Source organism: Larimichthys crocea, chromosome XXI, assembly GCF_000972845.2.
Source record: "Larimichthys crocea isolate SSNF chromosome XXI, L_crocea_2.0, whole genome shotgun sequence".
NCBI lineage: Eukaryota > Metazoa > Chordata > Actinopteri > Sciaenidae > Larimichthys > Larimichthys crocea.
In genome coordinates this window covers 13990082-14005134 of record NC_040031.1, presented here as the reverse complement: position 1 = coordinate 14005134, position 15053 = coordinate 13990082, and the positions used below count along the sequence as shown (strand labels likewise).

The following is a 15053-nucleotide window of genomic DNA, read 5'->3' as shown; positions in this document are numbered from 1 at the left end:
TGGGCAGGGAGGTCATGAACCGTGCTGCCCCTCGACTAGACACAACTGCTTTCTGCTGTAGTTAGCGATCTATTATTTTGCGCTAAGATCTCCCACGTTGTTAGATTCTATTCCGAAGCTGTTCTGCCGAATCCTCTTGTGTTTGTGTGGCTGTTACAGGGAGAGGCAGAGATATAGAGACTTCATGAATAAATAAATGAGGGGCCACAGGGATTGCAGGTACAATTTCTGCTGGCGAATAGATGAATCCATCAATTCTTCAGACTTTAGTATTGGAGCCAGGTCTCTAAACATAGCTAAAGGAGAAACAGTTTTACCTCTAACCTACCAGAAGCTGACAGAGTTCACTTATTCCCACAAATGTTACTCAACCGTTTATGATTCCAGTTGCTACCAGTATGCCACAAGAGACTGTTACATAACATCCCCAGTCAACACACAAATATGCAGAAAGAGCAAATGCACATGTGGGACTGCAGTTCCCTTTCCCTGATGTATTTTTGTTTTCTTGCACTGTTTTGGGTAAACCGTGCAGATTGCTTGTATCAAATTAGCAGGTTAGGCAATTCTGTGTAACTCGGGACTCCTATAATCCCCCCTGTGGAGAGAGCTCCATTGTCAGTGTGGAGCCCTGTCTGCTAATTTAATGAGGATTAGAGCAGCCAAGCTGCATTGGACACTGAATCAATGCACATCTTTTCCACTGATTGGACTCCGCTCATCAGACCAACACACTCCTTATTCAAGTTTTATCTTGCAAGCCACTTGGTTCGGCTGTGGCCTTTTTTTGATGTTTACAAATTGGCGTTCCACGAAAGAGGTTTAAGAGTAGTATCGTGGGCAACTTTTAAGTTGGCTGACATAAATAGCCCCTAATGTGTTGTATTGACTTGTCTCTGCAGATGAAAAAGAGGAAGGGATACTTGGCAGCATCCTCCTACCAAGCTTTCATATATCCATGCTGTCTGTGGATGATCACATTAACAGAAAATATGCCTTCAAGGTCAGTGCATGTTTTCATTCCTGTCAAACGTCATTAGACTGCACATTCTGTGGTTGAGTGCGCTGAAAAGTAAAGCATTAGTATTATTTAAAGCGCAAAGAAAATAAGATGATAACAGCATGCATGTAAAAACTCCCAAAAGGTGCTTTTGATCACTGATATACAGTTTGAAAGTTAGAAAATAGTTTTAAGCTGTGGTGGTATTATCTTCCCAGTGTTTTCTTAAACATACTGTGCAAATCAGCTTCTAGGTTTACCTTGCTTTGAACATGTTTTGTCTTGACTGTAGAAATAATTTGAAGTTGACTGACAGTGAAGCTGCAAGTCATTTTAAAAACTTAAATTGCACACTGCTAATGCTAGAAAAGCAAAGAAAGTGCTCGCCAACAGCGATAATGTCTCTGCTGGAGTACTAGAGCACTGCGATACTGCAACAGGGACATTTTATGGGATTTCATCGCTGTGTACAGTAACTGTGGGTCCTTCACAAACCCTAAGAGACAACAAAGTTGACCTGCCAAGTACAGCCAAACAGACGCCCGGGAGTCTGCTCAAGGTCTCTCCAACCACACAGCCTACTCCTTTTCCAACTTAGACTCAGTCTGAAAAAGAGAGAGTTGAGGTAAAGAGAGAAACATGAGAGCAGGGCCCGACCTCTTCAGTTTACAGTGATTCACTCAGGAACGTGATGACTTTTTGACTGCGTAGTTTTCATTCTAAACTTTTCCTGTCCCTTGTTGTTGTGGCCAAAATAACCATGCCATTAAAAGTTCTTTTATTTTTCAAGATTACTCTGAAGTGAGTGGAGTAATGACAGGGCTTTTTTTGTTTTCAGAAATTGGTAAACAGGATATTGAGGTTGTTCACTAAACAATCTGTTTTTCTCTTTCCACGTCTGGCTCTTAACAATAAAATTGGTTTGTTCACTGCAAGCGGACAGAGCATCTACGGAACAATGCATGGTAAGTCCTACAGTATTATGGCAGATTTAGTGCCCTAATCTTGTGGTATGCATGAAACTCAGGTGACTCATGGTTTGATTTATGTCGATGGAACACCAGATGCCCACAGCCAGGAGTATTTCACAAGCCATCATGAGCATTCCTCACCACATGATATGTGCTTCATCACCTCTACACTCTTCATTCTTTACATCTAGTAATGATCTACAGAAAAGCAACCAACTTTGACTTACTGGTCAGAGTTTTTATCTGATTGTTTCCCTTTTCTCTCTTTCAGGTTGCTTTCTCTGTGTGTCACTGTTCCTGTCCCTGATCCTCTCCATTGTCAAAACAGGCGACACATCCCAACATGAGGACATACTATTTTTGTACTGACACAGCCAAAGAGATGGAATCATGGATGAAAGCGATGACAGATGCTGCGCTTGTGCACGCAGAGCCAGTCATAAGGTTTGTAAAAGCATCATTAAAATAGTCATTTTTCCAGAGAGCTTGTCTTTTTACTTGAAGTCGGGAGATCTCAGTGGGTTGTTCTTAAAAGAAGGCATTTGAGGACGGCTCTTGAAACAAGTATGATTTATCTTAGTATTCCTTGCTTAATTTGTTCATCCCGATTTTTCTTTCTTAGCATTTGCACTGAAAGTAAGTGCCTTTTTAAATCCCTCTGTTAAGCCTGTTAACTTCTTAAGCAACAAATTCGACGGCAGCTTTTGACATTTCTGGTCTGTGGGTTTGTTGAAGAAGCTGCGGCTGTGCCTTTCATGTTATGTAACTGCTTTTACTGTCAAAGTTTATCACAGAGGAAAACGCACAAGAATGCTATGCAGGTATATACATAGCGTGAATGCACGGTGCAGGTTGTTCAGGGGATGCTGTACACAGCTGTGTTAGCCAACCAGGATCACTGACTCATCGCAAAAGGGTTTTTTCCTTCCTACTTTTAAACTGTGTTAAATATCTGTCATTTGGCAGCCTGCCTGTCTAATGCCCTCCTTTTTACATGGGCGAGCAGAGGCGTAATGGTAAAGTGCTTTGTAATTACACAGAGCAGTAGTGCTTGAAATCAACTGAATAGCACTGTTGCATTGGACAGTGCAATGCCGTTAAAAGGCTGTATAGGATAACAGCACTGTAATATTTATATATATATAGTGATTTCGAAGTATTTAGTGTCTTGTATTCTATAAGATTCAGTAGCTCAAGTTCTTCTAACAGTATGAGTAAATACAAACAGGCCCTTAATGCAGTTAAATGTGCTCTATTGGGCTGGTGGAGCCACAGAAGGCTGGAGAAGACATTATGTGACTAGAGCTGCTATTTAAAAGGATACAAGTGGAAACTCTGAAGGAATCCCTTTTCCTACTGCCCTCTTATTGCTAACTCAGTGAGCCATGCTGCTTAGGGGAATTTGCCAAACTTTGAAGCTGTGACCTTGAGTCTGTATAAGGCCAAGGAGTAGTGGTGTCTATTACCTCAGGAGGCCTCCCTAAGGACCACAGAGTTGTGGATAGGTCTTCTAGAGAGGGGACAAAAGGGAGCTGCAAATGGATTACCGGAGTCTGAGCAGCACCTTCAGTGACGTGCCCTAGCTGAGGCAGTGTTTTATTGGGGATATCTGATTTCCTTTTACACGCCTGGCCTCCTCTGGCAGCTGGAGGAAACATTGTGCACCTCCACCAAATTTCTTTGTGCTTTCTTTTTGTTTTGGAGATGACACCATGAGCACAGTTCACAAAGATAGTGCATTAGGTCTATAGTATATTTTATCCATACTCGATATAACGTCACTTTCCATTGGTGATCTATGAGACAGATGAGTTTCCCAGCTGCCAATCCAGTCTAATGCAGCTATCATCTTTCCTTCTCCGAGTAGGTGATCTTATGTCTTGAATTATTATAAGGCCTCCTTTTTGTCTTTGCCTTCAGGTTGGATAGGCTAAAAGTAGAACAGTGTGGACCACAAGAGATCAACCATGTGGCCAACAACAGGCCACCACTCACACAGCCTGAAATCCAGAACAATGAACGCAACCGTGAGGTGGACCGTGAGCACATTGCAGCAGCCCCCACCACCACCACCACCGCTACCACCACCACCACAGAAGAAGAGAGGAAGCAGCGAGACGCCGAGCGTTACGGCTTCCAGAAGGATGGGGCAGAGCGGGAGCGTCCGCTCACCAAAATCAACAGTATTAAACTTCAGCCAGCCCAGGCAGCGGCCGTCAAAGCTAGCATCGCCACGCCACAGACCCAAACAGAAACGGATGGGTCACACCGCAGCCCCCAGGTCAATGGATCTGGCGAACAGTGTCCATCTAATGGGACCGAAGTCCCCACTCAACGAAGTCCCAACCAGGAGCCAGAGCGCGCCCTGAGCAGGACCAGCTCTATGCAGCAACTGGAGCAGTGGGTCCGCACACAAAGAGGACGCAACCAGGATGACGACACCAGGAGGTTGGTTTGATTACATCACCGCTTGTCAATTTGAAACTACCTTAATTATTAAATTGTGTGTTCTCATATTGTGTGTGCTGCAAGAGCGGGGCAATACTCCTGCAAAACTTGTTGTCAAAGTAGGACAAGATTGAACTCTTGTGAGATAACTTTAACACAAGAGGTAGAACTGAGTACAGCGCATATGCAGACGACAATGTTTCAGAGCTCGTTAGTCACTTCTTTCTAAAGCGCCGTTGTTTAAAGCCAAACAATTCATGCGCTTTTCCTCATGATTTTGTTATTATACTTTGATACGACTCTATAGAGTGTACCTGTAAATACAACTGCGGATACACAATAGCTGAGCAGAGCTTTTAGCCAGAGTTACTGCCTGCCACTAATCCTGCTGCGAGAGTCCAATTTTTAATTGGCTGAGATTAAACTTGCTCCCTCACTGTGTCCGTCTGCCTGCCTGCCCGTCTGTCTGTCCGCGTGTCTGCCTCTCCATATGTTTAGCTGTCTGTCATTTTATCACTTGGCTGGCTTGTGCTCATGTTTGACACAGCCTTGCTTCTTTACCTCCACTCATTTCTTGAATACGTTTTATTTTAATAAACGGACATACCCATCTGTTTGGAGCAGTGCATGAAAAAGATGATCACGAATAAAACCACAGCAAATGCCATAGTCATCATTACCGTAGCGGTCCTCTGTGATAAGTGTGTACACTTTGTTTTCTCTCCATTCAACTCTCTCAGCAGTCTGTTTGTCATTACACGCATGTCCTCCAGAATGAAGCTTCTTTTTTTAATGCTACTGTTTTTTTTTTACAGACCAGTGAGTGTTCTAGCCACGATCTGTCAGGGAGTCTCAATAGAAAGCTCTTGCGATGCCAGTTGCACTTACTTTGAACCCACTTCAGGAAGGGAACTTTTCAAAGCCTTGCTCTCGCTGGAAAGGTCTAATTTGTCCTAGGGAGGTTCTTGAAAGAGAAAGGGCTGAATTGAATCTACATAGACTACAGAGATGTTTTCTAAGTACAAAGTTTTAAAAAGGCAAATTAAAAACTTCCATTAATTTGTTATTTCATAACATAACATTGCTTTGATAAGTGAGTGGGTTATACTTCTGTTAATAAAAAGCAGAGAAATGAAAGTCACTGACTTTGAATGTGTCAAGGAAACAAAATCTTGTTTTAAAAAAAATATACAAATAAAAAATAAAGTAGTTCCAGAAGATTAAATAAAGATAAAAAAGTTGAAGCAGCAAAATAAAAAGCTTTGTCCAAACAACACTTGAAATGGGATGACTTGATTTATTATTAAATAGTACTTCTATTAGTCTCTTCAGCTCCCTTATAACAACTTTTGTTTTTTCTTTCAGCATTACATCATACCAGACACTGCCCAGAAACATGCCAAGCCATCGGGTACCCTACATGCCTCATTACGGCGACGGCTACTGCAGTATGCCCCGGAATAGCATGGCACAGCGCGACAGCATCTGCAGCATGTCGCCGTCGTTGTATGACCAGGCTCTCGGCCCCTCACCGGGTGACAAACGCCGCTCCATGCGCGACGACACCATGTGGCAGTTGTTTGAGTGGCAGCAGAGGCAGGCCTACACCAGACAGCCGGGGCTTTACAGCAACATGGCCAGTCCCAAAACCATGATCAACCTGTCGGATCACACCGCACCGAGCCACTCCATCCCTCCCTCGCCCTCCCACGGCTCCCTGTCGATGTACGGTGGCTACTCTCCAATGCGATCCTATAACATGAACAGTGCTCGTTCAGAGGTGTCCTCCCCCATCTACAGAAGAGACTTGAGTATTGACAGACGGCACAGGCCACAACCAAACAAGGTCAGTTTGGGGCACACATCAATACTAATGGGGTGGTTGTTGAATTTTGCATGTGGTGCTTACAACATTAAGAAATGTAGTTTTAAGAAAATAAACAGCCGAAATCTCTCTCCACACTTTACATCAGACCATGCCATCAACAGTTTCCATTAGAGAGACCTGTTATTTAAGAAACAGAACTTTAAAACTGTTACAGTTCCCATCCATAAAACCATTTTTGATATGTTAAGTAGCACAAACAAAATTTGATTCATCTTTATTGTATTTGTGGTGACAGATTTTAGATGGATACATCAGTAATTTGGTAGATGAAACAAAAATATCTTAATACCAGTGAGGATATGTACAAAATGTTTCTTTGTATTGAGGTGAAGTGTTTGGCTGTGAGTGATTTATTTAAAGCTCTCCACAGTATACATTAACAGACTGTTGTGTTTTTAATCCACTGTGTCCTGCAGTACGTCTATCCACCTGATAGGCGGTCTATGCCTGCAGGGATCCCAGTCCAGACCATCACTTCCCAGTCTCTCCAAGGCAAAACAGTAAGTCTGAGTCCATGACTATTTTTTTTTTTTAACCGAATATCTGTAGTACACCGCCCAGTAAATTCAATCCTGGGCTCTGCACACTTGTTCATTTAGTTTTAATTGGACTTCTTAGAGCATGAGGCTATTTTCATAACACCAAATACCCTTCCCTTTCTCCCTCTTTCTATCCTTCATTTCCTTCCAAGAAGACGTTGTGAAAGAATCTCTAGAGACAGATTTAGGCAGAACTCAGATGTATGTTCCAAGTGGTAGGATTTAGGGTTCGGTTCACTTCAGGAGCTCCTTTTGACTTGCTTCACATCAGTGGAGACTTAAAAACCCTGTCACTCACAACTCTCTAAGCCAGATCAGGAATTTATGTCAAAGCCGCACACAGTGCTATGTCCTCACGGAGCTGGTAAAGTGTGAACTGGATTCTGTAATGAATGCTAAACTGTTCATCTGTCTAGAGTGGACGTGTAGAATTTGCATGCTGCTGACAGAGATAGCACCTTGGATAATCTCATGGTCCTGAACTGCATGAAAACCCGATACCTACATAACAACAACTGTTCACCTATCGGGAGCCTGATACCTCTAAATCTCCTGTCCTGGTGTGTTCTCTCCTTTCCTTTCCCACTCCCCCCCTGCGGTGTGTCCGTGTTTCATTGTGGTTGTATGTCCCTCCCTTCCTCCCTTCGTTGCAGCCTGAGGAACTGACTCTGCTGCTGATAAAGCTGCGGCGGCAGCAGGCAGAGCTAAACAGTATCCGGGAGCACACTGTAGCACAGCTTATGCAACTAAACATGGATGACGACAACCCAAAGGTCAGGCCCCCCAGAGATGCCCCTGCAGGGGTGTGTGTTAGCATGTGCTATGTATGCCATCTTTGCCAACGTCCATTATCCATCCGCATCCAGAGGATTTTTTTTCTTTATGGTTTTCACACTTGTCTGATTTTAAGGAGAAAAGGTGCTACAGTAGGCATGATCTCCATAAAGGATTATTCGGTTTGAAGTTGTCTCTTCATCATGTTTAGGGATCGGCTAACTTGCTTTCAGCTATTCGGAAAACACGTGGAATGACTGGAAACAAAAATGATCTGATTTTACAACCAACATATGACTTTTTATAGTTCATCAACGCCTTGCAGTTGATCGGTTTCTGTCAGACAAGCATTTTACTTCCCTAAAGACTCCAGACAGATGTTTGCCAGAAATTAAACTTAAAGCGAAAGAAGTTGTTTTATTTAGCTACTTCACTAAATTACAAATTTACTAATTCGAATTCTCCTCGTACTAGTAAAGCCAGAGATTTACTTTACTTTTCACTTTACTTTTTTTTTCAGAGCCTTACTTTATGTAGATTATTGGGTTCATATCAAGATACCCACACCTGGTTTAAGCAGATGTTTAAATCTTAGCTCACTGCTTTCTCTGTGTTTTGCCTGACTATGTGGTAACAATATAGCTCGCTCATGTCCCATGGTACACTCACTCTGTTACCTTATATAGTACCTCTACTTGAACTTTTGTCTTCACTCACCTTGACTGTCCAGTTATCTTTGGATATACCGTACATGACCTGTGTTTGTGTGTTTGTGTGAGTGAGACGGAGAGCATCAGAGAGAGAATGCGACGACGTCCTTTTTTGTTCTGTCTCACTCTCCTGTCGCCTTTCTATCTTCTCCTTTTTGCTGCTGACGTTAGAACGACATTCTCTCCCATCACCTCCAAAGGAACCTCATGTATTTGGACAATCAGGTGGGGTAATGCATGAATGCATGGCCCTGTCTCCTCCTGTCATCAGCTGAACTCATTGAATGCATTGCTAATTATTATATTAAACATTCCTGTCTGCTGAAAAGTCCTTTGATTTCCTGTTTGATGTCGTGCAGCTAACTTATTCTTAAATTCATGTAATGTTATGTTAATTTTTACAGGGACACTTACATAGCAGGTTGTAGAATGAATAGGTTCAAGATGGACCTATTCATTCATTCATTAGTCTAAATGCGTACCCTTAACTCACTGTCAGCTAACTGAATATCTGGGAATCTGTTTTGTATAGTTTGGGAGATGTGGACAAGTTTTGTGTTTTCTCTGCTCAGTACACACAGAGAGGCTTGTACCATGTCTTTCATCTTCTGTTCTTTTTCTTATTGCCCCGAAATTGCTTTGAGAGTATGAGAAATTACATAAGTGCAATGTGTAGTACACAAAGACACAATAACCCATTTTTAATAATAAATATAGGGAAGATGATTTCATACTTAAATGAGCTAGCTTCAGATTTGTGTAAACATTAATGAATGTGCAATTTTGCCCTTTATACAGAATCTTTATACTTTATACTGAAGGTGATGAGGCTTGACATTTCCCATGTACTGCACAACACTATACAAATCACAACAACAGTTTTCTTTTTTTTTGTTGCTATATTTGCATCATTATAATAAATTTCACACTGCTAATAACTAAACGTCTTGGAGCTTTGCACTTCAACAGTTTCCCGATTCTGTTTGTAAGCGTCTCTTACTTCATCCCTGTCTACCCTGGATGCTTGTGTTTGAGTCTGCTTCATGAGAGAGAGAGAGAGCAAGCGAGGTGTAACATCATTTTTGGTGTTGTTTCTGAAGTGAAGCACTGCTATGAACTGACTTGCTTATATTGCTCCTCTCCACACTGGACTAGATGAAGGAAAATGATCCTTTAATCGTCATGACTCACACTTTGATTGAGAACTCTGCCCCAAGGCCTCAACTTTACCAGCAAGTAAGGCCAGCCAAAGGCTTTGCTCCGCCTCATCCTCACCAGTCGCTGTTGTTATTTTGGTCTGTTGTGCAATGCTCCTCCTCCGGTGTCCAATTCCTCATGGCATCTTGAGACTGGTCTCCCTGTATCGTTTGTATCTCCAGCACCTCCTCATCCATTGCTTTTGACTGTTCTCCTCTTATTGTGAGAAGTCATGCCAATATGGGCATGACTTGTAAAAGAGTAGTACGATGTGTATGTATTCACTGTTCAGTTAAATCCCTTTGTCACTCTCAGGTTTGTGTGTGGGGGGAGCTGGATAAAGTTTTACTCATGTATTTAGAGAACACAAAGGACTGTCCTTTAATCAGATCATTCAACCAGATCATTTATGTAACAAAGCCTCAAGTCTTTACTCATCTTGTTTCATCTGGTTAGTCCTAACCAGTCAAGGGTAGTGTGTGATTTTTCATAACCCTTTGCAGAATGTGTTCCCTCCCATTAGCCAAGCCACCTGGACCTGGCAGGGGGACTCTAATTAGTGTGACTTAAATCTATGTTGCTTGACATGTCACTTCTCAGTCCAGTGTATGACCAAGTACTATTTCTTTCTGTGAAAATATTGTAGAGGATTGTTTTAATGGCACAATTCAAGTGCAAAAAAGGAAATATAAGTTTTCACATTTAGCAGGATACATAAATATTCAGTTAATTCAGTTAGTGTTTATTTGACATTATGATTGCCCAAGGAGCCACATTAGTGATGAAGATAAAGACAGATGTCTTCTAGGTAAAGTCCCTCTTTTAGTTTTACCTGTCTTCATTACTTCTCTCTCACCCCCTCTTGTCATTCTGCTGGTGGAAAGGATAAAGAGGTCCGGCTTGTGTGTGACGATGGCTATGACATCACTTTGCCACTTTTGTGAACACCCCTCGGGGTGTAAAAGTGCCGCCGAAGACTGCCCCCACCCACCCTCACCCCTCCGACCCATTCATTGGCGTTCCAGCCCGGCAACAGCTGCATTCCCCACCTGTTCAGCTGCCAGAAGTCTGTCTCCCTCTTCCCCCATGTCACTCGTAATCCACACCACACAACACCACAGTGAAGCTCCCTGAGCTGTGGGAGAGTCTGCATGTTCTGTGTGGAATGCCATGTGGTTCTCGGGTCCCACCTGCTTTAACTGTACTGTGTGGTTTAACTGGAGGAAAAAAGGTGTGAAGGAAAGTGTGTGTGAAAGAGTTCAGGTGTGAGTGTGGAATGCAAATATACAGAGAAGTCTAAAAGTATTTGGACAGTGAGTCATTTATTTTTGTTTTGGTTACGATCATGTGTTTTACTTGTAAAAGAAACTGAAATGCAAAAATCCCTAAAACAAGCAAGAAGGGAAGATTGCTGCAGTCTGGGCCTGACAGAGCGTCACAAGGGAAGATATCAAGTGTCTGCTGATGTTTGTAGGTTGTAGTTCCTTAAATTTTAAGCATAAAATTACTATAATTCCTCAATCTGGCTTCCCCCAATGATGTCAGTTAAAGCTGAACACTTTGACTTTATAGTCATCATGTGATTTCATCTCCAATGTGAGTACAAACACAAAACAACTGAAATATGTCACTGTCCTATTATTTATGGACTGCACATGTATTTTATTTTAGCTTTAGAAGAGTGTGTGAATGATGAGGCACCATGTTATGAATGGGTTTTCTGGAAACATGGGATCCAATGCAGTTGAAATTATTTCCCCAGTTTGATCAATGTTTTATTATTATTATTTTAAATAAGTCGATGAGTGGTATTAATACATTGGAAAATAAGTGGAAAGAAAGATGAGTTTTCCTTGGTTTTGTAACTACATAAATGTAGGCATTGTAATATGATAAACATGTGTTGTGATAGTATTGAACAGTTTTTGTTTGTATTTTAGCTTTGATTTAAGTTACCTTACTACTATACTTACTACTAAATGCAAAGTCCTAAAGAAATCTGTGGTTAAGTTGTCACTCTGGGAATATTTTTGAGTAATATTAGACTTAATGCAACACACACTCACAGCTACAAAACAGGCAGCGTCCTTGGACCATTTAGCTGCAGAGCATGAGCTGGAGAAAACAAAGTTGGTGCACACAGCTTTATGCGCTGACTCTAGAGTTTAGTAAGCAGTATTGTTTTACATGCCTTCCCCTTGCATTTCCAATAAAACCACTGCGCAGTGCTGATGGAGACAAATGACTGTGGGTGATGAAACACAAGGCACCAGGATTTGTGTTTAGACTGGCTGCTCTCCCACTGTTGGTTTGCAAACTTAGTCTGTCTGATTCAGGGAAATATGAGTTTCCACTCAAGGACAAATCCCGTGGCTCAGTGAGAGAGCCTTGTCATGACACTGCATTAGATCTCCAGATTCTAATGTGTATGTGCATATTCAGTGTCTCTGTCTAATGTTCACTTTGTCTTCCCAGATGGGTCCAGAAGACTACAGGGAACACGCCTACACATGTAGGCCAGAGGAGGTGGACATTGATGTAAGTTCAGTGCTGCACTTTTGAGCATGACATGATGCCACATCCATAGCTGTACATAATGAGTCAAAACTCTTTTTTTGTTTCTCTTCAGACCAAACTAAGCAGATTGTGTGAGCAGGATAAAGTGGTGAGGAGCCAGGAGGAAAAACTTCAGCAGCTGTACAGAGAGAAGGTAACGAAACAGTGCACGTCTGACGTCATTACTTTCTTACACACAGTGTGAAACGCTCACAAAGATGCAGTGGGGGGCAAAAAAATAAACTAAAAGAATATACAGTTTACATTTTTAAATTCTAAGAATAGCTCGAGTTAAGTGTATATGCACAAAACCGAGACAGAACAAACAAACTGAAAAGTCTTGTATATTTGTCATAATGCTTAATTACAGCCTCGCTGCTGTCATCAGCTTGAAAGATTTGTTTTGCTCTAAAAGGTTCATGTCATATTTAGCACATGTGATTGTCCACTGTCGGCTGACTGTTTGCGGTCGCTGTGCGGTGTTGACAAATTATCAAGTTAAGACGTACACTGCAAGGACAGTAATGTGCTGTTTTTGACCAAAAGATCATTGGAGTCACTTATGCAAGCCTTTTTCCTCCATAAATGTTTTTATGTGTTTAATTGAATGAATAAACACATAGTTAAATGTACAAATTGTCAAATTTCCCTGCCATGCTCATAAAAAATAAACTGTCTCTTCTTGAAAGGAGCTCTGAAACATTTGTTACTGCACAGATAATAAATTGGTTATTGATTAAGGATACCAAAAAAGCTGGTTCATGGTGGAGTTTTGTGCTGTTGGATATTAAATATGGTGAGAAGACAAAATAAACCGCTTCAAAACTATCCTTTGGGCGTTTGTCATTTTATAAACAATGACTTGATTAATCAAAAAGAAAATGCAGTTTTACCCATACAAGAAAAGACTCACATGCAGCTGTACTTTATTTACAAGAGTCATGGACCAGAAAAGTTGGAGGTTGGAGTGAAGGCTTGAAAAATCCACTATGACTTTGCCAAAGTGAAAAACGTTACGGTGACAAATAGCACAGTCATGCTTGTATGTGTATTTGATATGTCGTGTGTTCCTTCAGCACACCCTGGAGACAGCACTGCTGTCAGCCAGCCAGGAGATAGAGATGGGCTCTGATAACCCCGCTGCCATGCAGAGTGTCATCCAGCAGAGAGACTTACTGCAGAGCGGCCTGCTCAGCACCTGCAGAGAGCTTTCCAGAGTCACAGCTGTGAGTCATACAGTACATTCAAGCACACTACACACACTCATGCTGGACACTGCTGCTCTCTTTCTTTAGGAATGCAAGTAAGATGAGAGTTTCTGCTCTTGCTCTTTTCTTTTTTTTTTAACATTGTCATTCACAAAGTGTGTCTCTTCCAAACCAGGAGCTGGAGCGGTCGTGGAGGGAATACGACAAGCTGGAAGGAGATGTGACTCTGGCTAAGAACAACCTACTGGAGCAGCTTGAAGCACTGGGAAGCCCACAGGTAGAATAAATCTTGACTGAAGCAGTGTTGTGTTAGTCTTTCACCCCTCCTGCTGTCTTACATTGGCATGGAGAAACAATTGGAGTGCATGTACTGCAGAGCTTCAAAGAAAGATTTACCTTGAACAACTTTTTGTGGACACCCTTTTTTTTCATTTTAGTGAAATAGGATTTCTGTGCTCCAGTGGCCTCAGCTCCAGAGATCAAAACAACATTGTGGGTGATTGATGACTGTTGCAATGATAGAGCAGGCCTTGATTAAGTCTGCCTTTTTATCTAGTCCGTCGTCATGAGAGGTGTTGAGACGGGGAGAGCAGTTATTCCTGTGTGAGTCAGAGCGATGCTAATTCAGAGTAGAGAAGTCAGAGGACATCCTCCCCTTAAGTGCCCTTCACTCACAGACAAACCTATCATCAGTAATGAGGAGATAATTATGCATCTGTATCTCTAACTCTGCTTGTCTGTGTCCAAAACACCAAGTTAAGTGTTAATTCGTTGGTAATAATAGTTGTGAACGCGTGTATTTTTTTTTTCTGCGCACACTCAGACTGAGCCTCCCAGCCAGCAGCACGTCCGCATCCAGAAAGAACTTTGGAGGATTCAGGATGTGATGGAGGCCCTCAACAAACATAAAGCTCAGAGAAATGCTGTTGACGGCATGAACTCCTATGGGCCCCTCAGCAAGCACAGAAATGAGGTGAGGAACCACTAACAAAGACACCAAACGGTACACGTGGTCATTCAGTTCTTCAGTGCTGAAATTATTAGCCGTTCATTAGATTAGACATTGACATGAATTTTTCAACTGTATGTCATTTGTTGTTGAAGTTTTCTGACATTTTATACACAAAACAATTAACCCATTAATTGGGGACAAAAAACCTGATAATTATAGAATGAGACGTTGCAGCCTCACAGCTCTACAGTGGTAGAACGGTGATATCTGACTGGATGTGTCAGTCACCCTCTATCCACATATGGAGCGTTCTCTCTGGCTACTCAGCTGGATTGGCTGTCCTGTTGGCCAGAAGTACTCTGGACCAGATGGTGGTTGCCCTGAGCGTGCATGGTGGCACCATGTGTCACCTTGCTTGCTGTCCTGTCATGCCCTGTATAATCCCCCAGGAGGAGGACTCGGTACCACCACGGCCACCCTTACCACAGTCCTACGAGCCCAACCCCCCCACCGTGCCCCCTCTGCCCTCACAAGCCGGTGTGCGTCCTTCATCACTCCACAGGCCGGAGGACAGGAAGACGAATCACAGGAATGGAACACACAGCGTAAGCTTCTTGACCAGTTGAGCTCACGGTTGACCCCGACCCTCAGCTGTGTCACGTCATTGCTTGCTGTGATGGTTTTCACTTTCATTTTGATGGACATCTCATCTCTTTTGGATTTGTTTCTGGTTGGATCATCCCTTAATTTACTTGCCATCCCTTTTTGTTTTTGTTGGATGAAGCCTCATTCGTATATTTTTTTTGAGGT

General features: G+C 42.3%; 1 protein-coding gene across 15 annotated transcripts in view; it reads left to right on the top strand.

The window, feature by feature from the left end:
* The window catches only part of LOC104940620 (pleckstrin homology domain-containing family A member 5), a 73460-nt gene that overhangs the window by 52085 nt on the left and 6322 nt on the right, over positions 1–15053 (top strand). For 4 of the 15 annotated variants that reach the window (XM_027272733.1, XM_027272731.1, XM_019260910.2 and 1 more), the window contains 14 exons: positions 903–1003; positions 2300–2415; positions 3892–4419; positions 5785–6265; positions 6724–6807; positions 7500–7619; positions 8502–8555; positions 9486–9566; positions 12003–12065; positions 12157–12237; positions 13160–13309; positions 13467–13568; positions 14115–14264; positions 14693–14848. In XM_027272733.1, the coding sequence (XP_027128534.1) occupies positions 903–1003; positions 2300–2415; positions 3892–4419; positions 5785–6265; positions 6724–6807; positions 7500–7619; positions 8502–8555; positions 9486–9566; positions 12003–12065; positions 12157–12237; positions 13160–13309; positions 13467–13568; positions 14115–14264; positions 14693–14848 (2267 nt within the window). Of the gene's footprint in view, positions 1–902; positions 1004–1044; positions 1966–2242; positions 2416–3891; positions 4420–5784; positions 6266–6723; positions 6808–7499; positions 7620–8501; positions 8556–9485; positions 9567–12002; positions 12066–12156; positions 12238–13159; positions 13310–13466; positions 13569–14114; positions 14265–14692; positions 14849–15053 lie in introns of those variants that run through there. The other 11 variants (XM_027272736.1, XM_027272737.1, XM_019260914.2 and 8 more) reach the window with 7 other exon arrangements.